The sequence below is a fragment of the Bactrocera oleae genome, chromosome 6 (assembly GCF_042242935.1).
Source record: "Bactrocera oleae isolate idBacOlea1 chromosome 6, idBacOlea1, whole genome shotgun sequence".
NCBI classification, from domain to species: Eukaryota; Metazoa; Arthropoda; class Insecta; order Diptera; family Tephritidae; genus Bactrocera; species Bactrocera oleae.
In genome coordinates this window covers 12,970,515-12,996,909 of record NC_091540.1, presented here as the reverse complement: position 1 = coordinate 12,996,909, position 26,395 = coordinate 12,970,515, and the positions used below count along the sequence as shown (strand labels likewise).

The following is a 26,395-nucleotide window of genomic DNA, read 5'->3' as shown; positions in this document are numbered from 1 at the left end:
TCTCCTTCAATGTACCAAATGTACTGTCAGCACTGCTGTTTTGACAGCTGCAGTCAGCTGGTGTCGTGATTTGTGTATACTATATTTAAGCGCTATAACTTTAGCTGATATCAATATATTTTCAGAACCGAACAAAGCTAAATATATTATAAGTTGCGTGAAGAGCGATCAGCGCCAGTAAAATGGGTAAAGGTTTTAACAATTACATGTGTAAGAAATTCTTTCACCCAGCTTCTAGAGACAATCTGAAACGGGTAAGACATTCGCTTAAGTCTAACACAAGCACATATTTGCCATGCATATATTATATTATTATAATCTTATTTGGTTAAATATTATACTGTTATTTTTTTAGGTATGGATGGCGGAACAGCAAGCGGAGGCTTACAAGAAGAAACAGGAGGAGCTGCGTACACAATACGAGAAGGAGCAAAATTTGCATGAAAACAAAGCTATGCTAAGCAAGGATAGCAAAGACAAGCTAAGCGTGAATTTCATGTACGAGCCGCCACCAGGTGTGCGCAAAGAACGAGAAAAGGACACAACTGAACCGGAGTATAAGTTTGAGTGGCAGCGTAAGTTTAATGCGCCACGTGAATCATATTGCAAAGGTGACACAGAAATTCGCGATCAGCCATTTGGCATACAAGTTCGTAATGTACGTTGTATAAAATGTCACAAATGGGGTCACATCAATACCGATAAAGAATGTAGTATGTATAGCATTTCTATGAGTGAAGCGCGTAAACTACATTCCGAAGCTGAGGCCAGTGAGATGATGGCTAAAAATGTGTTGGAAGAGCAGATGAAAGAAGATGGACTGGTAATGAAAAAATCCGCATTAGAACTTCAGAATATCAAACAAATTCATCAACAACACAGATTGGTGCCAAGTGATGACGAGGAGAGTGAAATGAAAGAGGGTTCGCACAAAGGGAACACTGAATTAGCATTTCTAAAGTCTCTGAGCAAGGAACAAAAACTGGAGTTGTTAAAAAAGCTGGAAAAGATTGAAAAATTAAAAAATAAAAATGAAAAGCGAAAGTTGAAAAAAGAAAAGACACATAAAAGTAAGAAGGAAAAAAAATCGAAGAAAAATCGTGCAAAGAAGTCGAGCAGCAGCAGTGGAAATTTCACAGATGAAAGTGACGACGAAGGTCATGCCTCCTCTAAAGGAAGACACAATACAGAGAGGAAGAAATCAAAACTGGATAAGAGAAAAAGACGGCATAGTCAGTCAACTGATGAGTCTCAGTCTTCCAGCAGTTCATCCAGTTCTGATTCAAAATCCGATGAAGTGTCAAAGGATTTACGGAACAGACGTCGCAGCCCATCCTGCGCTTATCGTAGGAAAGACTCGAAATCATCCCTGGAAAAAAACAGAGGAAAGGATCGTCCGTACAATGATGACCGGCAGGCTAACCGAAACTTACATTCACGAAGAGAGCGTAGTCACTCAAGGGATCGCAAAGAAAGTCACAGAGAACGACGTCACTCCAGTGATCAGCGATATCGTAGTCGTTCTAAAGACAGAGATAGTCGGCGCTCAAAGAATGACCGACGAAATCGGAGCAGATCAAGGGATAGACATCATTAGCACCGTTAATAACCAAGATAATAATATAATACATATGCATTTCAAACTGAGTAATGCAAACTATTGTGAACATAAATGTATGCATGAGAGCATAAGAGTAATAATAAACTTTCAAAAACCAGTAATTACAATTCATTTTAAATTTAAGGGCGTGTTAGTTTGAGGGAATCATGTTGATCCATTTATGAACCGAAATTTCTATGCCGAAAAACAATGACAATTTCTTGCAAATATTTTGTACATGTTTTAATGAATAAAATTCTAAATTTATTAATATGTTAGTTGTGTCCAATATCTGAATCCTAGTAATAAATTCAGTTCCTGACGGCGGTGGTGGTGCTCGAACCAGCGGAGACACAAAAGTCGGTACCGTGATTTCCAGAGTCACGTGGGACATTCTTTAAAAGAATATATGTTTTATTATTTACAAAATTCGGAAACGTTAAGTAGTTACCTTGACTTGAATGTGGCTCTTAAGCATTGCGGCCCGCAAAATGGACATACGCAGACGTCTTTGATATTCTCTACCCATGCTTATAGCACGCTCAAATGTGTTGTTACGCTGATCCGCCTCTTTGGCGCATAGTATTTTGTTTTGAGAATCGATACGCGCTTGAATTTGACCATCTAGTATCAATTGCATAACTTCATTCTCCAAAGCGGGCACACTGCGATTGAACGCAGTTGCCATTTTTCGCATATCAGCAGATAGGTAAGGACTAAAGTATTGAATAAGCGCACGATTCCGTATTTTTGTATAGAGCGTGTTTACGTGCGGAGCTATGTACATGTCTAGCAACAAATTGTCGCGAATCTCATCGAGTAACTTTAGGCAGGATGCGTATTTGGATTCGTAGAATTTGAATATTATGTCGCGTAGCTGGGGTTCCAATTCCAAAAACAGCTTAAACGAACTTGAAGATATTACATTTTTCTGCAATTCTTGACGATCGAAAGTGGCCAGTGCACAAAGTCCACCATACATAGCAACATTGTTTTGTGATAGCATCTCTGGGAACTCGCAGTGATCGAAGCTGGCTTGCAAAAATTTTTTTGCCGCTGATTTATATTTTTTTGTCTGTAGTTCAGCGAGACCTGCTGCGCATTTGAGACGTGTGGCAACGGACTGCAAAGCACACTTATTTAATAATATATACGTATATATGAAACTTTTAATTTATTTACCAAATTGGCTTCTTTAGGACCCTCCATAAAATCGGGAGTGCTCTCTGCTTTATTTACATAACTAAGCACATGAGCCCAGTTTTGTAAGTACAACGACACCTTGATAACATTCAGACACATATTGATAACATGTTTTCCGCTAGTGCAATAGTCGCGTGCGCGTGAATAACATTTCAAAGCGTTGGTCAGATCACCACAGCTTAAGTAGTGATCGCCCAAGTCGTCATGACCACGTCGTATACTTTCTTTGATCGAATTTGATTTATAATTCTTTAAATCCGAGTCTAATTTCTCCAAATTGAATGCAGCTTGTTTGCTTTTCGTTTCGACCCAATTGCTGTCGAAAGCTGGCATGTCTAGTGCATCTGTACCAGCACCACCACCAGCTGACGTACCAGATTGGGCAGCTACATCGGGTAGGCCGACAGCACCAGCCTGTCCCGAACCACTAGCTGCACCAGCATTTAACTCTAAGAGCTTTTTGTGCAGCGATTGATACATGCTAACATTATAAGTAGTCATTACATGCTTTATAGCCATTTTCAGGGCCTCCAAACGTAGTGTTGGGCATACATCGGCGACAAATTTTAAACGATATAAAGTCGCTAAGCCTGTGTAAGAGTTAGCATATACCTCAAGATCAAGTGATGGGTTCTCAACAATAAGCTGGTGCTCTTCGTTGTTATCATTGTCCTCTATGGGCGCGTCCACTTGCATCGGTTCAATAGCATTCTTTTGTTGGTGAGCGAAAACAACGGACAAAGGGTGGTGTACAACAAAGAAACAATGACGTCCAGTTAATCGACTATTCGCCTAATATATTGTACGCAACTCACCTGTATTAATGGTCCCTGTCCTAATGGTCCCGGCAGCAGCGACATATTCTTTTGGTATAAATTAGTTAATTACTTATTTACGCCTCTATAAACAATGGAAATTGTAATCTGAGAAATTTAACTCGTTCAATACCTGAATTTCACCAATCGCTTGCACACAGCCGGTTTTGACAATAATTTTGCTTGCTTAGTTTTAAAACAGTTTGCCAGATCTAACAAAATGTAATATTGTCAAGAACCTAACCAATTTTTTGTCAAAAAACAACAATACTCAAGAGAAATATACATGAGATATTACACTGCAATGCATTTTAAATTTGTATTTACCCCTTAACTAGTTTAAACAACTATATTATATATGTTTTTTTGGTCATTGTTATAACAAATTTTCAACAGTGGTAGGAAATTATTTTGTTAGAAACGTTATTGTGACTGGTTACTTTTAAAATGAAGTTTAACATTTACCACATGTTCATGAAATAAACATCAGCCGGCAATTTTTATAAATAGGTTTTCATAAATTTAATCGCTTGAGATTGAAAATAAATATAAATACCATGAGCGCAGTGACTATCGAAACTTGCGAACAAATTCCGGGCGTGCAAAATGAAACTGAGAAAGAGCGTACGGATGAAAAAGTTGTAGAGGAAGCGATTCTTGACGAAACTCCGAAGGATGAGAAGTCAACTAATGTAACTAATGACGAGTTTAATTACTTAAAACGAAATGAATTTACCTCCGAGATTTACAAGATTGAAGTTCGGAATTTGGGCTATTTCGGTATTGGGGTAAGACACTGTAAATTTTTTTAAAAAGTAGGAGTAATATGTGTAACATTTTTGGTCGTACTTAGGAATTTAAGAAGCTTTTAAAGTCCAAGCTAAATCTCAACATGACTAAAATTAAATCCCCACTTCGTAAAGAGTTCGCATTCGTATGTTTTCGTAGTGAAGAAGATCAACAACGAGCAATTGAGACGCTGAATGGGTATAAATGGAAAGGAAAAGTGTTGCAAGCTGGTGTAAGTTTAAACTTATAATAAGATTAAGTCAATTTAAACACGAAAATCTGTATGACTTTTTTCAATAGGCGGCAAAAGCGTCTGCAGATCCATTACAGAAACGTCGTAATGAAAACGCTCAGCGTGAGGAGAAAGAACGTCAGCCAAAACGACAACGTACTTCTGCCGATGCGATATGTCCCTACGCTGCCTTTTCCTATGACGAACAGTTACAAAAAAAAAGTAGCGAAATGGAGGAACTTTTAAAAAAATTCATAAATAAATTACGTAACACTAACCAGGCAGCCAAGAAGCAATTGAACGAATTCAAATTTACTGGTGTTAAAGCGTCTCCACAGATTAATGGTTACCGTAACAAAAACGAGTTCACTGTTGGCAAAAATGCCTTGGGCGAAGTTGTGGTTGGCTTTCGTTTGGGCAGCTATGCTGATGGATCCGTTGAGGTTTCAGAAATTCAAGACTTACCACATATACCCGACTCGGCTAAATGGGCAGCAGAGAGTTTTCAACATTTTGTTCGAGATTCAAATTTTCTGCCATTTAATCCAGAGGATAATTCTGGCCATATTCGACAGTTGATGGTACGCACATCTGCCCATACGGGAGAGATAATGTTGGTAGCCGGTGTTTATTCTTCGAATTTAAAGGATACTGAATTAGCAGCTTTAAAGAAGAATTTAAAAGAATACTATGAAACATGTGTCGACGACGTAAGAGGTTTCAAATGTACATCTTTGTATTATCAAGATGTGAAACATCGTGAAGTCGGTCAAGTGGTCTCGCCTATAGAACATATTTCTGGCAGCACACACAATACTGATACAATTCACAATCTAGTTTTTAAGATAAGCCCACTGGCTTTCTTTCAAATAAATACGCAGGGTGCCGAAGTTCTCTATGATAAAGCTATCGAGTTGGCCTCACCTAAACCACATTCCACGGTATTAGATATTTGCTGTGGCACTGGCACGATAGCTTTGGCATTCGCCAAACATTGCAAACAAGTACTTGGTGTAGAAATTATACCAGATGCAATTAAGGATGCCGAATTCAACGCTGCGGCCAATTCAATTGAAAATTGTAAGTTTTTTGCTGGTAACGCGAATGACTACATACAATCGATGGTGCGTGAAGTTGTTTACGGTAACGCACCTGGAGCGCCGCTGGACCTGATCGCTGTGGTGGATCCACCGAGAGCTGGGCTACGTAAGTATTTATATAACGGCATTCAAGTGGACAAATCACAATCTCGCATTCTTATTTTAGATAATAGATCGATAGCAGCCATACGCGCCGCAACAGCAATAAAGCGCCTAGTGTACATATCTTGTAATCCAGCGCATGCCCAACGAAATTGGATTGAATTGGGTCGACCAGAGTCAAAACAATATAAGGGGGATCCCTTCTTTCCAAAAACCGCCATTGCAGTAGATATGTTTCCACATACTACACACACTGAACTGGTAATCCTATTTGAACGTGCGACGCAAACAAATGATGGAGAGGAAAACAAAGAGGCAAGCAGCACCGAAAATATCGTTGGTACACAAGTTGAAGGAAAAGGAATTGAAGTAGATATAGAACCAAATAAAAGTTAATATTGGTTGCATTTCTGAATCTACATAAATTTTTATATATGTACATACCAACATTTTGTGTATATATGTATAACACACTTTAATAGTTTAACCATTTGTATCAAAAATAAAATTACGCAATATTGTAATATATGTTTAAAATTTTTCTTTCCGACATAAAATTTTTGGTTTTAAATTATTTGAAGAGAATTGCACTGATTCCGTTTAACGTATACGTTATTTAAACTCTGTAGTTCACAATTGTGTGCTTGTCAGTATATTTATAAAAAGGCTTTCTGTCGGTTGAACATTTTGAAATTGTTGCTCACTGATGCAGACTCTGTCGAGTAAATGTTTATTTTATTTTTGTACAAAATAAATATCTGCAGTTTTTGGTTTGGCTAATTACTCCTCCATCCTTCCACATGTCAGGCATAATATACAAAATTAAATAAAAATTTCAAGAAAAACGTAAAAATTTTCAGTATAACAAAATTGCATTTAACAAGATTAATTTCACCCAAACTCAAAATTGGCGGTGCAATAAAAACAACAACTATAACCAATCGCTACAACACCATTGTAATAATCGTGAACTTATTAGTTAGTAAGAAGCAGTGCTATCAGCTGTCCACAATTTGTTGTATTTATTAGAGGGAGATTTATTAATGGTATGCTATCTAAAGAATTGAACAAATTAATTTAAATACTAGTGCAGTTAAAAGTGGTATGAAATTGGATGACTTTCATTGAATTTATTAAAAATTTAAACCGACAAAAAAAGGAAAATGTATGACGAGGCTGGTCTTCATCGCTTTGGCACGACTTTGCCAGAACTAGACGAAGGTATGTAAATCCTAAGACAACTAATATTTTTGTTTTTAAACGTTTTACTTCATTTCAGATTCCGTACCCTCAAAGAAACCAATTCGTTTGGAAGATCAAATTGTGACAGACGAGAATGGCAAACGTCGTTTCCATGGGGCTTTTACCGGTGGGTTTAGCGCTGGCTACTGGAATACTGTGGGCTCACAAGAAGGTTGGACGCCGGCGACATTTAAAAGCTCTCGCAGCGAAAAAGCGGCACAACGTCTGCAACAACGCCCTGATGATTTTATGGACGATGAAGATCGTGGTGAATTTGGTATTGCGCCCCAACGTCTACAAACACGAGCTGAATATTCGTCGTTTGAGCCAGAGTTAAGTCGTAAGCGTAAGTTGATGGCAACACATAGTGGACCAATCCCAGGAAAACCTGTACTAGAACAACTGATTGTTCCAAATAATATCAAAATTGGTGAGCGCATTTTAAAAAGCATGGGTTGGCGTCCAGGGCAAGGTATTGGACCTAGACAAACCCGTAAAGAAAAGAAATCAGCACGTAGTAGAAATCAACGAGAAATGTACGTTATGCAGCAATATGGATATCAGCCAAATGCAACCACAGCAAAGTCTCCAGAACATTCCGATGATGCTGGTGGCGAGACGGAAAGTTCAGATGAAGAAACTGATAAAATTACATTTGCACCAGATGATTACGAACCATATGTGTGTACAGCAAAAAAAGATCGCTTTGGTTTGGGATATCGTGGTAGCTTGAGTCGGGATCCTGTACTTTCCAACATTCAAGGAGCAGTATCAAGCAATAAACACATAAATTTGTTTGAACCTGCTTTAGAAGCAGTAGGTAAAAATAATAAGAAAATATCATTTAAAGGGCAAGCATTTGGCGTAGGTGCATTAGAAGACGAAGATGAGGATATATATGCGAGAGATGATATGTCTCGTTACGATTTCTCATTAGAGGACCGTAAGCAGCAAAAAAAGAAAGTCATAATTGAACAGGATCAACTTGTGGTAGATGGATTTTCGGCATCTAAGAATCAGATACGTTTAAAAAAACCCGAAAATATATTAGTTCCAGCTAATTTTACGCCACGTAATTGGTCCGAACGAAAAAGTCGTTTCCAGCCCATAGATGCAAAAAGGGCTGAAGAGCTGGAATCATATTTCAAAAAAGTTGAACATGCAAAAAATAGATTAAATCCTGATGAACGCGCTGAATTACTGAGTGAGGAGCGACAAATCGACGAAAAGCCAACTACTAGTATACACTCGCGAGAAGAGCAAATACACAACAAAAGTCAAAGCAAGACTAATACTGACTCACAACCTGCTCTTCCAGAAACAAAGTCGACCCGTGTTGCAGGTGGTTACGACAAAATGACTGACAAAGCAAGGTCCATTTGGGGGTCTTTGGAACAGAATGATCGCTTCACACGCGCTAGTGACATTGAAAGAGAGATTTCGTCCGTGAATAGCAGTGAATTTGCTGGAATGGTTAAAGAAGCGTACAACAAATCAAAAGTCGACTCCTTAACAAACATGTTTAAGCCTTTCATGCATGATGAACAAAAACAGCGGCGTTATGAGGAATTTCTTGTGGCTGAAGTGAAAACCGAGGAGGAGATTACGTGTTTCTTGAACAAAATACAGCCGGTGCATTTAAACGATTGGGATCGAGAAATGGAAAAGAAGGAGTTTATACAGGCTAGCAAAATCTTTAGACCCCTAGATGGGCTAATGTCACAACGGTTAGTATGCCTAAAATAATAATACAGTTGTTACTTAAGCAATATGTGTATAATACTTTTAATTTATTAAATTTTTAATTATAGTTTTGTCACAGAGTCTGGTATTGCAGTAGAGCAAAAGTCAACCGAAGTTTCTGAAAACATTGTTAGTAGCCCGAAAAAAATAAACATCGAGCGTTCAAAATCAATGTGGAAACCTCACTCTTTACTATGCAAAAGATATAATATTGCTGAACCCTACGGTGGACACATGGAGGAAGATAAGCGACCTGCCTCTTCTTCGAAAATGTCCGTTTTCGATTATCTGGAAGATTGCTTGCATAAAAAGTCGGATTTTAAGACGCCAGTCATTGTGCCAATGAAAATACCCGATATAAAACCAATACTAAAGCACACAAAGTGCGGAACGGCAAAGGAACAAACAAATAACACAAAATCTGCAACTTCGGTTTCGACTTGCACGGTTTCAACTATGACCTCGTGCAGTCCAAGTTCCTCGTTTTCCGACACGTCTATAGTTGTAGTAGATCAATTGAAAAGTGAACATTCGAGTTCAAAACGTTCTAAAGATGACGGCACGAAAGTTGGTCGCCCTACAGCCAAGACCGATTTGGAAAAACTTTCTGCAGAATCAATTTCGAAACCATCCTATGAGAAGTTGGAGCTTTACAAAGCAATTTTTGACGATAGTAGTGACGAAGAAGGTGTTGAACAATACGAAGTAACTGTAATCAGCAGAGAAGGTGAAAATACAGATAGTTGCGCGCTAAAGAGAGCCGAACAAGTAAATTTACTGCGAAATACATCGCCGCCACGTGGCATCTTTAGCGCCTTGCTGTCTAAGAAAGCACGCGAAAAAACACCGGAAAAGACTGATTGCAACTCTATAGAATCAATTGACTTAGAGGAGAAATCGTCGCCTTCCGTTATGGTTTCGGGAATGGCTCTGATACCAGCCTCTGCGAAACCGGTTAATAGCAACAAAATCGAATTTAAACGGCCTACAAGCATATCTTCCAAGACATCAGTGAATTCAGCCTCAACGGCGTCTACAAAGTTATCATTAAATGACGCATCAACAATGCATCAGTCTTCAAAAGGCGAAAACAATTGCACATTAATGTCAACGGAAATAAAGTCGAGAAGCGAACGTCTACAGGGCTCGGGCAACGCTTCCGTAACTACAGCTGTAACTTTCGATCTGCCAAGCACTTCATCGGATGTGGTGACAGATGCTTATGGCCCACAGTTGCCACACCACGTGCGAACTCAAGCGACTAACAGCGCTGTGAACCAAATGAACAAGGTGGTTGAAGAAAAGATGATTCGGTTTCTAGTGCAGCGTGCCAAAAATTCCAGACAACTTGATAACGAAGGCTGGGTGGAGAAGAAAGTACGCAAGATTTTGAAAACCTCAACACGAAGTTCAAGCAGCAGCAGTAGCAGCGATGAGAAGGATTCTAGCTATAAAAGCGAACGCAATGCGCACAAAAAGAAGAGTAAAAAGAGCAAAAGTCATAAGAAATCAAAGAAAAAATCGAAAGAGAAACGACCGAAGAAGTCTAAGAAAAAGAAGGATAAATAATAAGGTTATAATTTATATGTATTGCTTCATGTATATATTTACATATAATATATAAAAACTGAAAACTGTAAATTCGCTATTTAACATAAACTAAGCTATTGAAATTATAACACGAAGCGTCTTTCAATAAATTTTTTTTTGCATTTAATATCCACAAAAATATGTATCATGGCGCCCAAACTCGAATAATCCAAAATATATTTCTAAAAAAAAATTCTGTCTGAAAACAAAACAAAAGAACACAAGATCGTCTTTATGTAGCTAAACAGGCGAATCTTGAATTAATGCAGTGAGAGCTGAAGTTGCAACCGACATTTGAAGTCCACTTGGAATTATTAAAGAAAGACCTCGAATCGGTCACAGTCTCGTAAAAGCAGTCAAAAATTTGGCCTTGCTAGGTTCGGTGTCTATATACAGCTTGACGCATTTAGAAAATCTGTTTTAAGCTGAAATAAAGCAATAAGTAGTAAACCCATACTTGACACGACAAACCAAAACCAACGACATAAACAAGTATTTGACTACACTGACCAAGTACAGGTGCGCCCTCTTTTCTATTTCAACACAATTTTTTTGCAGAAATAGGCTAGTTTCGTTTGCCTTTTTCCCACAGATCCGGGCACATAATGACCCTTTATACAGCGCTATCAATTTCCACTGACTGTTGTTGTTGTTGTAGCGGCAGAATTCTACCGAGTTCACAGTACTTGGCCTGATAAAAATCCGTATCCGTTCCGGTTACGTAGACCACAATGTTGTGGGAACGGATTTCCACTGACTCGTCTTGGTCGCTGACCAACATACTGAAAATGTACGACTATTCCCTGAAAAAACCGTTAAAAGTTGAAACGAATATCCTAGCAAAAGTAAAAGAACCAACGAATTCTTCAAAAGTGAAGCAAGTCATTCATCTCTTACAACTCAGCGCTTCAGTAACTAGCGTTTAAAATCTATAAACGCAATTTGTCTCCGTGGCTACATCTTTCCATACTTAGCCAAATACACATACCTAAATACTTACCAGAAAATGAACACAGAAGCATACGATCACTTGACGCGACGCGACTTAATTTGCGCATCTCTTCAGTTAACCAACTCTCTGCGGCTCTCTTGCAAGCAATCACCTTTGCAGACCAATTGGACCCAGTTAGCTAGTCAGCTTAGTTGGTTGGCCAGCTTGAGCGCCGAATTCAGTTGTGTTTTACGGGTATCCACGAGCGGTTCGGTTTTCAGACGAACTGGCGCATGTTGGACGGCAGCGAAACGACGGCGACGAGACGTTGAAAAGGTGGCGAAGACGACTAAACGCGCAGTGCGACGGCGCAGTGTACCGTGGCGCTACGAATCGTGTGCAAAGTATAGTAACAAACGAAATAGTAATAATATTTTTGTGTGTACAAAAAGAGCGACGCAGGGAGCAGCATACCATTTGCAGTCAAAGAATTGTTGGCCAAAAACGAATCTTTGAATTTGCGGTGCAGAAAAAGAAAAAATCACCAAAGAATATCAGTTTGTGCGAAAAGGTAACGAGTGAGTCGCCAAGTGTCGACTAGCTAGCTATTAGCTAATGAAATTTTTTATGAATGCATGCCATACGGTTGTGGCTTGTTGCAAAAATGCTTACGTTAAAAGTGAAAATGTATACAGTGCACAGTTGAAAAGCAACAAAAAAAAATTGAAAAAAAATCAAAAAAAAGTGCATACACGGTGCTGAGCGTGTAGGCAAATGGAGAAAATCGTGCGATTGTGCGATAAAACCAGTTGGCAGTTGACGGCGGCGCAGCGGACGCAAACGCAAAGGCAGACTCTGTGCCGAAACGCCAGTTTCAGGTCTCACACTCAAATCGCTTTGTTGTAGTTTACGATTGTATGATCTTTTGTTTTTTGTTTTGAGATACGAAATATGTGGTTGTTTTATGGTTGATTTAAAATAGGAGTTTTAGTATAAACACACACATAAGTATGTATATACAAATGTAGCTGAATTTGTTTAAAAGTTGCAACGTTGAAAGCGAACTCAAAAGTATCGCTTAGAACAAAATTAAAATTGCAAAAGTCTCAAATTTGCAAACCGCCAGTTGGCCAGCGGAAAAAAGCAAAATGTGTGTGGCGAGAAGTGTGAAGTTCGATAAAAACGCACGACAGGCACGCCATATGCGGAAACTGCCAACAGCAGTGACGTCGTCTTGCCAACTTGGCGCTGCGAATATGAAGTGCAAAGAATTCAAACTGCCTTGTTATTGTTATTGTTGTTTCAGTTTTTTTGTTTGTTGTTGCTGCTGCTGCTGTCTTGCAATTGAACAGCTGCTGACTGCCGGCGCAACTGCCGCGATACTCCAATTGGCTCTCCGCCCCCGCACAAGAGGGTCGCACCAAAGGGCCGCCACAGTGTCGTGAGATTCTTGTATAATCAAGAGGAAAAACACGGGAAATCACAACAATATTAGTGCAGTGAAATGCCAGAAATAACAAGCTTTCGCCAAGCACGCTTAACTGGCGTTTCATACCAAATAAAATCGACAGAAAATTAGTGGTGCATAACAATTGTGTACTAATTCTAGGCAACATGAGAACTCTCATGACAAATCAAAGAGGAAAAATTCATTTAAATGCAAAAGAGTGTACGTGTGTGAAACTTTTGAGTTGTGGCCAAGTTAGAACAATAAAAGCGTAAGAATTATATATCCAACAGATTTTTAAAAGGCAGCATAAATAAATCAAAAACATAAATGGCAATAAAAAAGACGATCGTAAGCGATAAGCGGCAAATAACGCAAGAAGAGCAGCAAACTTCTTACTTACGAAAGACTCTGCTATAATAAATAATCAGTAGACATTTACTTAATACATATAATAACAATAATGCTTCACTTAACACGCTAACAACAACAACAAACAGCGAAAAATGAATATGCACACTCAGCAGTAGCTTTGTTTAAGAGTGAAAACAAAAATTTTAATTTTTGCTTCGCGTCACTAAAGTTCTAGTGAGATCATGCTTGTGCTGCTTCTATGTAGCGTTCCACTTACTCTTTTTAGCAAATACATTAAAAATTACAAAGCTTTACAAAAATAAAACTAGTTATTGACTAAGCAGAAATATGACACGCTATAAACAAGTCCAACTTAAAAGGCTAGTGCTAGCGACTTGCTTAACGTGGCTAAATATTTTCAATTATAAATGCCAAAAACTCAAAGCTCATATAATTTTTTTATTGACAACAGCAGTGTCATTTTTTCACGCTAGGTCTTTCGTTAATCAATACTTTCTCGACTTTCTTGTAGTCGCAACGAGAATACATATTGAAATATACATACAGGTTGGTTGAAAAGTTGGTTGGTCTCACCAAGAAATAGCACTACTAGCACCAAATTTTTTTTCTCGAATTAGTGTTGTACATCTGTCGTGAGAACACATGCAAAGTTACAAGTTATTCTGTCAATCAATTCTTTGTTTACAAGCCATTTGAAGTTGACGTGCCAGCGTATTTTTTCAATATGGAAAAATTGAATATCGCGCAGTGAGTAGATGCTTTGTTTTGAAAGGTTTAAATGCAAAGGAAATTTATAAACAATTGTTAGAAGTGTATAAGGAGTCCTCACCTTCAAAACTCACCGTTGAATTTTGGGCTGGTGAATTTAAACCTGATCGTACTAGGCTTGAAGATGATCCACACGAAGGACAAACAAAAACCGCAACCACACCAGAAATCATTGAGCAAGTTCATAATATTGTTAGTGAAGATCTACGTTTGACTAAGCGCGACATTGCTAATGCCATAGGCATCTCAGACGAATGAGTACTTCATATTTTACATGGAGAATTACATGTGAAAAAACTGTTTGGAAAGTTAGTGTCGCACACGTTAACAATTCAACGAAAACTGGATCCAAAACATATTTCTCAGCATAATTTGAAGCGTTTTGAGCAGAATAAAACCGATTTCTTGCGTCGGTTTATAACTATGGATGGGACTTGGATCTACCACTATGATTCTATATTGAAACAAGAACGTTTACAGTGGACTGGAGCTGGTTGTTCAGCTCTAAAGCAGGTGAAGTCAGAATGATCTGCAAAGAAGATTATGGCATGCCAAAGGTTGATTGTTGATTGAATATCTGCGGAAAAGTAAAACAATCAACTCTGAATATTATTGCAGCCTTTTGGATCAGCTGGATGAAAAAATTCGTGAGAAAAGACCTGGTTTGCAGCACAAAAAAATAATTTTTCATCAAGACAATGTACCCGCTGACAAAGGTGTGTTAACAATGACAAAATTCAACGAATTAAAGTACGAATTGCTTGAGCATACACCGTATTCAGCAGTTTTGGCTCCCAGCGACTACTACCTCTTCCGAAAACTGAAACCCTTCCTTCGTGGAAAACGTTTTTCGTCGAATGAAGTAGCTTTTACAGCCCTAGATGAGCATTTTGCAGAGCTTCCGGAAAGTCATTATAAGGATGGCATAAAGTGATTGGAGAATCATTGAAATAAGTATATTGAAGTTAAGGGAGATTATATTAAATTTAAAAAAATTGGTTTCGTACCACAGACAGTATTTTTTTCATTTTGAGCGCGGAAACTTTTAAAACAACCTGTATGTATGTACTCGTATATAAGAAATCAGGGTCTGACTTAACAGGTGTCAGCCAAGCTTTGAAAACTAATCAGATCACAATTCCATTACACATTTTTTTGTTTACTGTTCTCTTCTTCTTCTTTCAAAACAAAGCGCGCTTAGAAGGAAATCTCAACCTATATACGTATGTATGTATATTGCTCGTTTTCACCAGGATCAGTTTTGATCAAGCCTCATTGCATTGTTGTTAAAACTGTTGTAGCGCTCATTTTATACAAATAAAGTGGTATTGATCTAAAACGATATATATTTTCACAAAAAATCCAATAAAAAATTAGAAAACACAGTTTTCCACAACTCGATCAACAAAACATTTTTTTATTATTAAATTGTTATTAGTATAAAGGAAGTTTGAACTATTTTGCCTCGGCTGTTTTCTCAGCTGTTGGGTGTAATTTCAAGTTGTTGGCCAAACAGTTCCCTTAAAAAATAAAAAAATAAAAAGATTGTAAAGCAAACACACCTCGGACGATGGAGTTCAACATACTTAGGCGCTCTTTCTCACGCTCCCGCTCTCCTAACGGATGCTATGCACGCTCCGCTCTAAACTTAAGAGCATGCATTTGTATGTGACTGTGTGTTTGCAAGCTGTTCGTCAATGAACCGTGCTGCCGGAACTCTCCGTTGCACTCGCGTTGGCGCTGTTGAAACGTAATATCGTAAAATTAATGGCATAACGTTATGTTTACGACGATCTAAGCAATATACACAATGGATATTCATGTAACATACCATGTAGAGGGTCGATCTGCTCAGTGCATGCCAAATGGTTTGCTGGCGCACTTTTTAGTTCAACCGCTTGTCCGGCTGTTTAATTTACTTCACTTTCATATTAAATTTTCACAAACAATTTCTGTATATTTGCCATGCCTTTCGCCTGCGCTCCGTGCAGCGCCGCGCTTTCTCACAAGCCTCATAATTCACTTCGCGCGCTGTTCAAATCTTTTCATACACATTTTTATTTACTTTTTCGTGCGCTGTCCGTTGCCATAGAAAAATTAACAAACTCAACAGGTAGTTGACGCGAAACGCTCATGAACTCGTACACACATATGTACATACATACAAATAAACATATGGACTTGAGCTGAGTGACGAATGCGAGTGTAGTGTATGCTCTGCCGTGTCTCTCGTGCCTTCTGCGGCTTTGAACCAGCGCTTCACCTGCTGTTTGCGCACAAATATTTGATTTGGTTTCAGCATTTTGCGCCAGCCTATGATAGCTATTTTTATCTATTTTCACACGAAATATACCGAAAATGGTTATTGACGACTTTTCTTCGCTTGTCTTCTGCTCAGCGCAGGTGCTTGACAGCAATTCATCAACCAGCAGCGCAACCTTTGTCAATGACTATTTCAAAGTCGCACAGCTTTCAGTGTCTTTTGGCATTGTCACCAATGCTGGTAGCCGCCGCAAGTGTGTTAAAGCCGCAACGCTGTTTAACTGTTGGCGAATTCCATTGATTGTCGTGCTATTTGCGATTTGCTAAGGCCGCGCCGTGCTTACGGATTTCATTGCTTTAATTTATGTGTGTGTTGTTGCAAATTGGAAAAGTAGAAAAATTAACTGTGCTCTTACAAGTTATTGCGTTTTAAGGCATTAATATATACATATATATATGTATATGCTATATAACGGTATAGTTAATTATATGTTTGTACGTCGAAGTAATAGTAGTCTAAAAATATCTGAGAGTCTTCTAAAACTCTGCTGCAAGCTCTTAAACGCAAAAATTTCCCAGAAATCAAACTTTCTCTTATGTTATTGTAATTACAAGTAATTTTTATGCATAAACAAATTATTGAAAGTTTTCGATTTGTGGCCCTAAATCTAATTTTTATGCTTGTACAACTTCGGTAACAAATATTGTTCGTGTTGTTACAGTTGGGCAGCACAAAAAAAACTGGTACATGCACATAACGCAATTTATTAGGGTGTTGCCAAATGCAATACGTAAATACAAATTACAGTTTTTTTTTAGATTCTGTAAAAGTTATTTAAATTGTAGAATATAACTACTTGAGCAATATTTTACAACATTTCCGTTATATGAGCATAAGCTCTTTGCACTAGCATTTTTAGTAAAACTAACCATTTATGCCTCAAATGACTGCTTCTAGTTGAAATTTTATGGCAAAACAAGTAAGTCAGATCTAAGTTCGGGTGTAACCGAACATTTTATACTCTCGCAAGGTAAAGTACGGGATTTTCATATATATATATTTTACTTAAAAGTAGGCAGCATTACATGCCTTATTTAGAATCACAGGCAAGAAGCTACAATAGTATTAAAAATAGATTCTCTCGGAATTTCATTAATATTTTAAACATATTGACTGCTTAATGCGGTATAAAGTCAACCGCAAATTCGAAAATATTTATATTAAACATTTGGGCTAAGAGAAGTATTGACAGGATTTTAACCAATTTTGGCACAAATGCATGCTGTTATTACACAAATATTTTCCACAAATTTCAATACTAAAACTTATAGACTAACCGATAGGTTCGATAAAAAACAGCCATTAATTATAGACTAACCGAGAAAGTTCGGTAAAAAATCAGCCATATGCACTGGTGTCTGGGTCCTTGAAAAATTATAGTCCGATTTCGACAAGTTTTGGGCGTTAGATTAAAAACTTTGAGGATACTATTTGTGCACAGTTGTACCCTAATAGCTGCATTGTTGTTTGATGTGTATACTGTTAAGTAAAAGAAACAGATAGAAGTTAAAAGTTTGTTATATGTGAAGTAGGCGTGGTTGTCAACCGATTTCATTTTGTAATGTATGATAATAATGATTGGATAACCTCACTCACCAAATTTGGTTGATAATTATCGAATAGTACCTGAGTTGTAAGACTTTACCTAAAAGTGGGCGGTGCCACGCCTATTATCCAATTTTTACACCGCCTCCCATTAAGTTTTCCCCTGCCATCTTGGTTGTGAAATTTCATATTTTTGGGTCTTTTGTTAGCGCACTTTTAGTAGTTTTCAACATAACCGTTATATGGGGAGTGGGCGTGATTATTATTTGATTTTCTTCATTTTCATAGTGTATAAAGAAATGCTAAAAAGACTACAAGACAAGTTTGGTTGAGATAGCTTCAGTGTTTTGGAAGATATGAACATTTAAGCATTTAGAGGGCATTGCCACAACCACTTTTTAAGAATGCTTACCCCACAAGTGCACCTTACCACTACAATCCCTTGCACCAAATTACAGTGTTGTATCCTTATTTAGTGCTTAATTATGACACTTTATAGGTGTACGTTTAATGGCTTTTTGTGGGCGTGGCAGTAGTCCAGTTACTCAGATTTTAACTCCTCTCGTCGCCCTGTTCATTATAGTTTTCACTAGAAAATCGCATAGCACAAGCTGCTGTGTACATTTCAGATCTTTTACAGTTTTGCACTTTTCCTAACAAGCCGAACCACCCTAATGTGCGCTTCGAGTTTAGAGAGTAACTTATAAAATCGAAACAAACATAAATATTGGTTTTACAACCACCGTTAGACAGTAAGCGCTTTTTTAATAATTTTTAATTTTAGTCATTACTAGAGTGTTTGTACAAGAAAATAAGAGAAATACGAGTATTAGGCCAATAAGCATGAAAAAGAGATTGCCGTGCAGAAAAAGCAGGCGAGTCGATTATGCAGCGAACGCCAGCGAGATGGTCGTGTAGCGAGGCCAATATAAATATTTATATACCAATATGTATATATGTATGTATATGGTATATAATGTGAGTATATTAAAAGTTGCACGCGCAGCAATGTTTGCTGACTGCTGCGATACGTCAAGCGATCAATGTGCGAAGAATGCGGAAAGCGTTCGCTGTGGAATTTCAGCTTTGACCATTTCGGCTATTGGCCACTTTTCGATGTTAAATGGCAGCGAGTCTGCAGTAGAGTCGCTTGGTGGTTGTTTTCTGCAAATATTTGCAAACGGTTAAATTTTATAATAAGTAAATTTTTCTTAAATGGTGTAATGTTATTAATTTTGTGACAAAATCGCACTTTCAGATGCTGAAGTTGTTCAAAAAATCATAAAAAAGTAAAAAAGAATTGTGTTTTACAAAAATTGTGTGTCCCTTAAATACGTTAATGGGAGTATTCGCTGTGTAAAGTGTGCGACGGAAAGTGACGCATGCGCGCATACAAATTGCCAATTCCGTCAGCAACGCTGTAATCAAAAAGTTTGTCGCATATCTGATTGTGCGTACATTCCATACTAATCGCATATTCAAACATATTGCGCCAAGCAACAACAGGCACTGCGGCAGCCAGCCATTTTAACATTTCAACAACGTTCACAGCAATAAGCATGCGCGCCGGCTAATGGTGATTGTGTAAAAGTGTTGAAGAAAATAAAACGAGCACAAATAGCAAATCGAATGCGAAATTTCGTGAAAACTGCGTGCATGCAAATAACAAAAACAAAAGCAAATATAAGAAATAATAAAACAAAAAATAAAAAAATTAAAAAAAAATAAAAATTAAAAAGGAAATAAGTGCAAATGTATTTGCTAAGCGCGAGTGAACGCACGGCCATAGCAGCGAGCGTTGTGCACGTGATTATGTTAGTTTATTCAACAATAACAACAAAAGCAACAGCAAAGTGTGTAGTGTTCCAAATTTGTTGCTGAAACCACAAGCGCGTAGAAAGTCCATTACATAGTAAATGTTAGCAACAACTGCAACTCAGCTCACGCCAGTCGTACTAAATACCTAAACATAGACATATACATATACAAATACACAGATTTTAATTGCATTCGTGTTACTTGTGGTCAACGGTAGCTGCAGCTTTTCAAAATGTGGCAAGTTATTTCGGAAACTAAAATTTCTGCTGTTGCATTTGCGCACCAACCCAACAACAACAACAACAACAAGAAAAATATTGCGTCTACTTGGCCACAATTGGCACAGAAATAATGAGTCAAAATGTTGCCGATAGTTTGGTGAGTAAAAAATGCAAAAAACAAAAATATTTAAAATAGAATATATATAGATTAATTTAGTATAGAAAATAGACAGATATTGCGCTGTCTGCTTATTATTTGTTTCGTTCGATGTCACATGGTCTAACTCAGAAGCAGTATTACTTACAAGACGACAACGAAAAATGGCTTGATTCTTGGATAGTATTATAAGATGTATAGTTTCACGGTAGTGATATTCGCGCTTTCCCAGAAAGATGTGAAAAAGTTGTGACTAGCGATGAGCAATGCTGCGTATAATTCATTTGTAACCATTTTATTACAATAAAATTGTATACTAAAAGTAAATGCTAAAAATATCATATGTATGTGCGTATAGAAAAAATGTAATGCCATTAAAAACAGCGCCCACTTCCCGCTGAATTGATCTCATTTTTTCTTTCTATTTATTTATCGATTCACGCTTGATTTTTGTGTTTTAGCATAGCTTTGTGAGCCTTTTCGGTTCTTTCCATTTCTGAAAAACATTTTTAGCATCATTCACTAATTCGCCGTTATTTAGCACATTTATGGCGCTTTTATTCAAGCGCTGGTTTAAAGCCGAGCTTTTGCTGCCCAAATCAAACGCCTTCTAGGCATTTAGTATTCAAACACTTTGGGTTTACATGAAAATTAGGAAGATTTCTCTTTTATCTAAGCACGAATTGGTGAAGAGTTTCTTTTTACAGGGCTGGCTGCCAAATTGTTTAGACACACACACACAAACACAATAAAAATTATCCATTTCACACGATTGTGTGGCGCGTATGAAATCACAAAGCGAAATTAATTGTATTAAATGACGTAAGACCGTTTTGAAAACATGAAAAGCGCCAAAACTAGAAATTCAAAGAACTAACAAATATGAAACATGCAAAAATATCACATTTACCACAAAAAAAATTTATAAAAATCAATCATGAATTTTCTCTAGTGTTTGGCAATTGCTAAAATTGTTGCGCTGCAATTTTTCTTGTTTTATACTTTCATTTTTTATTATAACAAAAACTGTTTCATTTATTAAAGCGCCAAGCAAACTGTGGAAGCAAAAACACGCTTTTTTGTATTATAAATAGTTTAATTAATTTTATTAGCTTAAGTGCTATTTCGACGACACTTTCGCTGCTGCGCTTTCTCATAGGCGTTGTTATAATCAATTAATTTAAATTTTCCATGATAAAGTGCAATTAGTAATGAATTAGTCTCACAACTGAACGACAATCACTGTATTGCAACCGATACAACAACTCATATTGAACAGTAATTGCATTAATGGTGAGTTCAAAGAGATTTGCTATTAAAGAAATTGGTTAGCGATTCCGATAGCGATATAAAATATAATAAGTGATTAGTAAGCAAAACAATGACAATAAAAACAAACTAGAAACAGCTGTACTTAAATATATTTGAATATAAATATTTATATATTTACTGTATTAATTAGAAATAATCTAATAAAATAGGTAATTATACAAAAAAGCTATAAAAAGTAAAAACTATAAAAATATATGTTATATTTTGCTTTTATTTATGGTTTTAGTGCGCTGCTCAATTAGCATTCACACCGCTTTATACCTTGAACAAAGAAAATTTTTTTCATATGACGTGACATTTTCATCATTTCGTGCAACCTCCGAAGATATAGTTTAGAGCGGCTCACCAAAGCATATAGCTGCCATACAAACTGAACGAACGCAATCAAATACTTGTATGGAAAACTTTTTCATTTGACGAGATATCTTCAAGAAATTTGGCATGAATTATTGCCTCAGCCAATCGTGCAACCTTCGAAGATATAGTTTAGAGCGGTTCACTATATCATATAGCTGCCATACAAACTGACCGATCAAAATGAAATGCTTGTAAAGCAGCTTTTGTATTTGTGAAGGGTATTATAGTTTCGGTGCAAACGAAGTTAACGTTTTTTTTGTTTTTGTCTACTTTTTTCTTACAAATCATTAAGCTTTGTTAAATAACTCAATGCTGCAAACGCTGCCTCAGTTATTTATAAGTTAAAAAATCTTTATTTTGTATAAAAAGGCACGTTTCTGCTAAGGTTGTGCCCCAATTAACTCTAAATATACAAATATGCAATGCATTTAAATGTAAATTACAGGTCTCGGCCACATAAATAGTTACAAGTTACTCAAATTGATAAAAATTGTATATAAATTTAAATGATTTTGTAAATCAATTTTAAAAGTTAGACAAACAAATTACTTCAAAATAATAAATTTACGTTGAAATTCACAAGCGTTCCGGACTTTTCCGGAGCAAATATTGTCAGCTAATTCTAGAGCAAAAAGTTATCTTAACCAAGGGTAAAAAAACACTTCAACATTAATCATAATTTACTTTACATCTCTCTACTTTCTCTCTCGCTACTCTACTTTCCAAATATTTACTCTGCAACCAAATGTTACTATTAATATGAAACCAACTGTATGCGCAGGTATACAAAGCTATGGTTATGCATATAAATTGCAATTTAGTTAGTAATTTTGTTTTGTAATATTAACTTTCCTGCTTAACTAACAGGCATGCCAGACATTTGAACAACTTTTATTTAGTTGCGAACAGGTTGGCCAAAGCAAAACGTAAATATTTAATATTTTACACAAACAAAATTGGTAATGTTAAAGTTAAAATGGTAATGGCACGTGTCTTGTTTGTGGATTTTAATTAATGTTCATGGAGTTTTTAAAAACATGCGTTAAAATTCATCATGCGTGACCGTGGACTCATTTATGGTACTTTTCATTATTTTGTAATCAAAAATTTTTTTCATTCATTACCGATGTAGAGATGCCCATTATATGAAGTCTTACATAACCTGTAATAATGCGCGCTAAATTGAAGTTAATAGCGAAAGCTTTCTGTGATAAAAAATGAAAGCTTTTTCTAGCACTTTTAAATGGCTTAAAATATTTACTTATTTTTACTGGCGACTTTTTAGTTTGTGTGATTAGTTGTAGGTATATAAACATAACTTTCATTCATTCATAAAGATAAATCATAAAACTAAAACTATAGTAAACAAATGTTATATAACAGCACAGAATATAACAAGCACAAATAATTTCTAGTACGCAAGTTGCCATCAACTAAATAATGTAATAGATCTGACAGCCAACTTGACAGCAGAGTTCACACGTTTATGTGCTCTTATGACAGCCAATAAGAATTGTAGCAAACAATAACAAACTAGAAAGATAAAAAGAAGAGGTGAGCGAAAGAATAAATAAACAGAGAACATAAACGCGCGCGAAGAACACATATACAACAGCAAAAATAGAGAGAAGACTAGAGAGCAGCCAAAGCATATGATTAATTGAGCAGGTATCTTCACAAAAACAGGGGCTGTGCTGCACAGTGAAGCTGGATAATGCAAATATTAAACAATTCACTTTATTTGATTTAACTAAATTTATGTAGAAATAGAAGAAATTAATATATAATTTTTTTATAAACACTTCACTAGCAATCTCTTGCTAGTATTGCTGCTGTTGTGACAGCGCTTTGTTAGCTATAAAACTGATAGGTGGCTCATAAAATAGTAAAGATTATCATTATACATTGCGCTCAATTGTAGGCAACGATTTTCTTAGGCGCTTCAAAGCGCTTATCGTAAAAGACAGGAGGAAAGAGAGGCAAAAGAACGGTCTCATTTTTGCTGTAATAAAAAACTTAGAAGATAATGCAGGATATGTATATATAAGTTTTTTTTTATGACGTAGCGAATTGCAATGAATTGTAAAATGTATCAAAAAACTTAAACAATCCACCGTGCGCGCCGTTTCCTACTTGCTTGGGTGGTGGCAACAGGGGTGGCGCGTGAGTACGCCTGCTAAACGCGCGCCGGTGAGGACAGCAGTGGTGGTGTTGGTGGCGTAAGTTTGCTACCAGCCGCCTGCTTGTTATATGACCAGTTGATGACGTCGTCATAAACGCCATCGTCATCCCTCGGCACAGGCGAGAGCATATGGTCATACGTGCAGCGCTCAATGGGAATCAGAATCAGCGGGTTTGTCATGAATGCGCACCACTTAGAACGCTGAGTGCGGTTTCGGCGTTTGTTGGAGACGGTTTAGCGCGTAACTTTCGTGCGTGTTGTTCGTTCGCCGCAAAAGTGTTGAGCGTTTTTTATGCAAAATAAAAAGAATATACACAACAATTTGTTGATATACACATACATACATACATATATATGTATATACTTTAATTGTGCTTTAAAGCGAGTGCGCTAGTACGGGCGAACAACCGCGTTACATACGCGTGACACGAAATAGTTTACGATTGAGAAAAACGTGCACACATGCAAATTTGGAAATAATATCAAAGTTTTACAAATTATTCGATACCTACAGTGCTTTGGGTATACATAAATAGTGTACACCATATATGTATGTATATATTTTGTTGTTGTTGTTGTGCGAAGGAGTATGCTACGCCGTTTAGTTGTTTATCAACTTGAGCGCACAGCCAAACACAACAATCAACTTTTCGGTAGCGTCACAAGCGGCGCGCATTGTACTCACACACACACACACACACAATACATATATACAAACACAAGAGAACGACGTGAACATAAACAACAAGCACAACAACAATCACGTTTACACAACGTCGACACAGTTTGATTTTAATTTAAGTTGAATTAAGTGAAACCGCGTGAATAATTTTGGAAGAGGTCGCTGGGTCGACCGCTCAGACTGTAGGCAAATCCAGGCGAGACTTCAAGTAAACGCGCCGGCAGTCTGCTGCGTGAGACGGAAGTGCTTAGGGCGTGTTAAGTGTAGTAGCGAGCGCAGCGCCGCAGCAGTGTTGGCATAAAAACAGACTCCATAAACGCCCATTTAATTGTCAACTGCAGTGAAAAGGACTCGCGGAGCCTCAACAGCGATACGCTTGTGTTTATATTATAGTACCGCAATAGCATAAATCGTCTGCGTGCAGCTATAAAATAGTGCAACGACCCTGCTTGCATGCAAATGTGTGCGCGTGTAACTGTGTGTGGTTGCGAATAAAAGCTTAGATCCTACAGCATAGCAGCGAAGTAGACAATATAAAACGGAAACGGAAGTTTGCTGCTAGTAAAAGAGTCGAAATAGTTGCAGATAGTTGCAGACGTCGTAAACGCCCAAACCTCCCTACGCATACTGTGCCTTTCAACTACACACATACAAATATACTAATATACACGTACAAGTCGTATAAATACGCGGTGGTGGTGCAAAGCCTTAAATGCCACATACACACACACACATATATATATATATATATACACTAACAAATATATTTACAAGCCAACGACAATAATGCCGAAATTAATGAACTAAGTTGAGTTTGCAATTGGCTTCATTGTTTTTGCTTGCATCGGCAAATGAAAATCGATTTTCCACCCAACACAACAACAAGCAGAACAACGCGCCCGCAACCATCGCAGCCCACAAATATTGAAAACTGTGTGCCTCAGCAAAATACTCGAACGGATTATTTGAATATATACTCAGACTCAAGTGTAACAAGCGCAATTTCCAATAAAAAGTATACAATATAAAAATAAATTCGAAAAGGTGAATGTGCCGCTTTGTTCGTTGACCTTTTGTGCGCGACTTAATAGGAGGGGGCAGTAACGGCACAACCCCGCAAGCGACGCATACATTTACCGCAGCAATTTAATTGAGTACTCAACGGCAAGGTAGCAGAGCAGCAAAACAACAACAAATAGATAATAAATCGCATTTTGCACTCATCAAACGTCAAATGGTATGGCTATGGGAGCGTTACGATTGTAGACCGTAGCGTTGATTAGATTTTCTTTAATTAAGTTTGTAAGACATTTTTCTTTTCATCTCCTTTTTGTTTGATCTGCTATAGTTTTTATTATTGTCGGTGCATTGTTTCACTGATTGCAATTGTGTGTGTGGAAAAAGTAAAAATTTTACGACTACACAGCCAGCAGGAAATTAGAAATTGAGTTGATGCCAATCCCAGCATTTCAAAAATATATGTTGTATAACTGTGTTTCAAAAACTGAAATTTCAAACTTAATGGAAATTCCTGAATTTCTGTATAAAGATAACGCGTCTAATTTTCGTCTGATATTTTTTATGGAATTTCAGTAGACAACGTGAAAAACACGAAGAAGTTAGATATTCAATACGAAAAAATATAAAAATTTATATTCATTTTGAAACTGTGAGCACTGAAGTTATATTTTTCAGGAACAATAGTTTATCACCGAGTGCTCTTTTGTAAAGCTTTAGTAAGCTTTAAGTTATGCTTAAACTGTTAAATGACTTTTACGACCAGTGATCACTTACTCATAGCGCAATCATAGTTAGTTAAAGAATTATCGTTAATGCAAAAC

The 26,395-nt window shown here is 37.1% G+C and overlaps 5 protein-coding genes and 1 long non-coding RNA gene across 12 annotated transcripts in view; 4 read left to right on the top strand and 2 right to left on the bottom strand.

Annotated features, from left to right (window-relative positions):
• Window positions 1-40: 40 nt before the first annotated feature.
• Window positions 41-1,722, top strand: LOC106625056 (corepressor interacting with RBPJ 1). Its single transcript, XM_014244852.3, has 2 exons — window positions 41-254; window positions 356-1,722. Exons 1-2 carry the CDS (start codon window positions 183-185, stop codon window positions 1,595-1,597), a joined length of 1,314 nt encoding a protein of 437 aa, XP_014100327.2. The 5' UTR covers window positions 41-182; the 3' UTR covers window positions 1,598-1,722.
• A 106-nt stretch (window positions 1,723-1,828) lies between these two features.
• On the bottom strand, window positions 1,829-6,306 carry CSN1b (COP9 signalosome subunit 1b). Of its 2 annotated transcripts, none has more exons than XM_014244850.3 (5): window positions 6,286-6,306; window positions 3,619-3,666; window positions 2,783-3,514; window positions 2,052-2,723; window positions 1,829-1,995 (listed from the first exon to the last, which is right to left on the bottom strand). In XM_014244850.3, exons 1-5 carry the CDS (start codon window positions 6,289-6,291, stop codon window positions 1,912-1,914), a joined length of 1,542 nt encoding a protein of 513 aa, XP_014100325.2. In that variant the 5' UTR covers window positions 6,292-6,306; the 3' UTR covers window positions 1,829-1,911. The 2 variants fall into 2 exon arrangements, with proteins under 2 accessions (XP_014100325.2, XP_014100326.2); XM_014244851.3 differs by lacking the exon at window positions 6,286-6,306 and adding an exon at window positions 3,752-3,842.
• On the top strand, window positions 4,058-6,369 carry LOC106625053 (tRNA (uracil-5-)-methyltransferase homolog A). The gene is made up of 4 exons (XM_014244849.3): window positions 4,058-4,406; window positions 4,472-4,639; window positions 4,708-5,845; window positions 5,906-6,369. Exons 1-4 carry the CDS (start codon window positions 4,176-4,178, stop codon window positions 6,235-6,237), a joined length of 1,869 nt encoding a protein of 622 aa, XP_014100324.2. The 5' UTR covers window positions 4,058-4,175; the 3' UTR covers window positions 6,238-6,369.
• A 446-nt stretch (window positions 6,370-6,815) lies between these two features.
• On the top strand, window positions 6,816-10,507 carry LOC106625052 (G patch domain-containing protein 1 homolog). Its single transcript, XM_014244848.3, has 3 exons — window positions 6,816-7,062; window positions 7,121-8,810; window positions 8,895-10,507. Exons 1-3 carry the CDS (start codon window positions 7,005-7,007, stop codon window positions 10,393-10,395), a joined length of 3,249 nt encoding a protein of 1,082 aa, XP_014100323.3. The 5' UTR covers window positions 6,816-7,004; the 3' UTR covers window positions 10,396-10,507.
• Window positions 10,508-11,570: 1,063 nt separating this feature from the next.
• The window catches only part of Rgl (Ral guanine nucleotide dissociation stimulator-like), a 38,227-nt gene continuing 23,402 nt past the window's right edge, over window positions 11,571-26,395 (top strand). The window contains exons 1-2 of one of the 6 annotated variants that reach the window (XM_036360820.2): window positions 11,571-11,751; window positions 19,064-20,001. In XM_036360820.2, the coding sequence (XP_036216713.1) occupies window positions 19,975-20,001 (27 nt within the window). In that variant the 5' untranslated portion in view covers window positions 11,571-11,751; window positions 19,064-19,974. Of the gene's footprint in view, window positions 11,919-12,102; window positions 12,226-12,750; window positions 13,066-19,063; window positions 20,002-24,073; window positions 25,792-26,395 lie in introns of those variants that run through there. The other 5 variants (XM_036360817.2, XM_036360818.2, XM_036360821.2 and 2 more) reach the window with 5 other exon arrangements.
• LOC118680561 (uncharacterized) lies at window positions 15,335-15,770 on the bottom strand. The gene is made up of 2 exons (XR_004976138.2): window positions 15,524-15,770; window positions 15,335-15,457 (listed from the first exon to the last, which is right to left on the bottom strand). It is a non-coding gene; the product is annotated as an uncharacterized lncRNA (long non-coding RNA).

Excerpts from the sequence above, each read along its gene's own strand:
- LOC106625056 (XM_014244852.3), top strand. The coding sequence starts at position 183 with ATGGGTAAAGGTTTTAACAATTACATGTGTAAGAAATTCTTTCACCCA. Across the intron at positions 255-355 it reads CTAGAGACAATCTGAAACGG|GTATGGATGGCGGAACAGCA; the intron begins GTAAGACATTCG and ends TTATTTTTTTAG.
- LOC106625053 (XM_014244849.3), top strand. The coding sequence starts at position 4,176 with ATGAGCGCAGTGACTATCGAAACTTGCGAACAAATTCCGGGCGTGCAA. Across the intron at positions 4,407-4,471 it reads TGGGCTATTTCGGTATTGGG|GAATTTAAGAAGCTTTTAAA; the intron begins GTAAGACACTGT and ends GGTCGTACTTAG. Across the intron at positions 5,846-5,905 it reads TCCACCGAGAGCTGGGCTAC|ATAATAGATCGATAGCAGCC; the intron begins GTAAGTATTTAT and ends TTCTTATTTTAG.
- CSN1b (XM_014244850.3), bottom strand. Across the intron at positions 2,724-2,782 it reads GTCCTAAAGAAGCCAATTTG|TCCGTTGCCACACGTCTCAA; the intron begins GTAAATAAATTA and ends TGTGCTTTGCAG. Across the intron at positions 1,996-2,051 it reads AGAGCCACATTCAAGTCAAG|AATGTCCCACGTGACTCTGG; the intron begins GTAACTACTTAA and ends ATTCTTTTAAAG.
- LOC106625052 (XM_014244848.3), top strand. The coding sequence starts at position 7,005 with ATGTATGACGAGGCTGGTCTTCATCGCTTTGGCACGACTTTGCCAGAA. Across the intron at positions 7,063-7,120 it reads TTTGCCAGAACTAGACGAAG|ATTCCGTACCCTCAAAGAAA; the intron begins GTATGTAAATCC and ends ACTTCATTTCAG. Across the intron at positions 8,811-8,894 it reads GATGGGCTAATGTCACAACG|TTTTGTCACAGAGTCTGGTA; the intron begins GTTAGTATGCCT and ends TTTTAATTATAG.